This window comes from Notothenia coriiceps, unplaced genomic scaffold (assembly GCF_000735185.1).
Source record: "Notothenia coriiceps isolate Sejong01 unplaced genomic scaffold, NC01 NC01_scaffold00017070, whole genome shotgun sequence".
NCBI classification, from domain to species: Eukaryota; Metazoa; Chordata; class Actinopteri; order Perciformes; family Nototheniidae; genus Notothenia; species Notothenia coriiceps.
In genome coordinates this window covers 22,527-24,472 of record NW_011349771.1, presented here as the reverse complement: position 1 = coordinate 24,472, position 1,946 = coordinate 22,527, and the positions used below count along the sequence as shown (strand labels likewise).

Below are 1,946 nucleotides of genomic sequence, written 5' to 3'. Positions count from 1 at the left end.
GAAGGGGCTGCTCTCAATCAGTGCTGATGGGAACAAAGGGAAAGTGTTAAAGACACACACACACACACACACACACACACACACACACACACAGTCGTCGCAGTGGTCTGAAGCTGGATCCCACCGGACTCTGGAGCTGATCGCAACAAGCTAGACTCAAGAAAGAACTACCGGGATCGTTGTTGTTGATATGAGGGGTTTCCACCTTCATCGTTTCCATGATGACGCAGCTCCTCTGGAGCTCCACGGGGCTCTGAGCGGTGGGAACACGTGGAGCTCCAGAGAAGAACCGGTTCTCCTCTGGAGCTCCACGGGGCTCTGAGCGGTGGGAACACGTGGAGCTCCAGAGGAGAACCGGTTCCTGATGGAAAAGAGTCCCAACGGTCTGAAGAGAGTGTTCTAGGTTGTTTATATATAGGCTTTACGTTAGCTCCTCCTTATACTAACCCTCCTCTTCCTCCTCTCCTCTTCTCCTCTTCCTCCTCTCCTCTTCCTCCTCTCGTCTTCCTCCTCCTCAGATCGTGATATGGGCGCTCGTCATCGTGCTCGCGCTCACTCCATCCAGATCATGAAGGTCCAAATCATTGCTGCCAACAAATGTCGCAGACCGGCAATCAAGCAGTTCCACGTACGTATACTTTTATATTTATACTCCATCGATCAGATCAGCGTGGCTCCTCTCAAAGGCTTGTTGTTGTTGTTGTTAAATGTATGTGTTTGTTTGTTGCAGGACTCTAAGATAAAGTTCCCTCTGCCGCATCGCGTCCTGCGTCGCCAGCACAAACCTCGCTTCACCACCAAGAGGCCCAACACCTTCTTCTAAGCGTTTTACTGAGAGGAGAATAAAAGAACCGTGGAAACAAACCGTCTCTCCAGTCATTTCTTATATTATACACACACACACACACACACACACACACACACACACACACACACACACACACACACACACACACACACACACACACACACACACACACACACACACACACACACACACGTCATTAGAAACCTGGAAAAGTCATGGAAATTCAAAATGCTAATTCCAGGCCCTGGAAAACCATATTTTTCCCAAGTTTTGGAAAAGTCATGGAAATGTAACTAAAGTTGCATCAAATATCTTTTATATTTGATCTAATCGCAGAAATAATGATGATAAATACTGTGTTTAGTAATGAACCGTGAAAAGGGTTTAGCTGGTGAGAGATTTGAGTGGCTGTAGCGCGTAGGAGCTAGTTAGCCTATTGGATTTGTTTAGACCTTATTTTCCTGTTCCACGTTGAAATAACCCATTTTCAGTGAAACGCTGAGTCAGTCTTTGGGTCATGGGAAAGGAGGTAACGGTCCTTGAGGAGTCCTTGAGAAGTCCAATGAGGTGCCAAAGGGAATGAACCTGGGTATCACAGAAAGGGTGTCTGAACAAAGCAGGGCCTGTCTGACCACATTAAAGGGTTAATTTTGGATCTGAATATTCAAGAAATTGTTTGATTTTTAACTAAATGTGTGTAAAGTCCTCCTTCAACACCTTCAGTAAATATACACTTAATCAATAAGCACACGCATATCTGGCTTTATATATATATATATTACAGAACTGGTGTCTGAACATGGAGAAGCCGGTTAGGGTTTCTGACCACATTAACAAACGGGTTCGTTTGATGGTAGTTTAATAATCGATGTTTCTTTGAGGGTCTGATCAACAGATGGCTCTGGATTCAGACTGAAACTCCTTCAGTAAATAATACAATGACTCTCTGCTTCATCTATATATTCTATATCAGTATTTAAAGTGAGGGAGGAAACTACTGGCATCGATCTGGGCCGCTGACCTTCCAATTCACAAGTGGACCCCTGCTGTGTCCTGAGTGGGAATGTTTCTTTAAAAAGAAGCCTTGAGGAAATCCCACTGCCCACACCCTGGGAGAGCTGCTTGGGAGCAGACGGGA

The 1,946-nt window shown here is 45.5% G+C and overlaps 1 protein-coding gene across 1 annotated transcript; it reads left to right on the top strand.

Moving 5' to 3' along the window:
• The first annotated feature begins 190 nt into the window (after nucleotides 1-190).
• Nucleotides 191-864, top strand: LOC104950070 (60S ribosomal protein L18a-like). Its single transcript, XM_010776524.1, has 3 exons — nucleotides 191-292; nucleotides 431-628; nucleotides 731-864. Exons 1-3 carry the CDS (start codon nucleotides 191-193, stop codon nucleotides 821-823), a joined length of 393 nt encoding a protein of 130 aa, XP_010774826.1. The 3' UTR covers nucleotides 824-864.
• The last annotated feature ends 1,082 nt before the right edge of the window (nucleotides 865-1,946 follow it).

Coding starts and splice junctions, on each gene's coding strand:
- LOC104950070 (XM_010776524.1), top strand. CDS start 191: ATGAGGGGTTTCCACCTTCATCGTTTCCATGATGACGCAGCTCCTCTG. Junction 293..430: donor GGAGCTCCAGAGAAGAACCG/GTTCTCCTCTGG, acceptor GCTTTACGTTAG/CTCCTCCTTATACTAACCCT. Junction 629..730: donor CGGCAATCAAGCAGTTCCAC/GTACGTATACTT, acceptor TGTTTGTTGCAG/GACTCTAAGATAAAGTTCCC.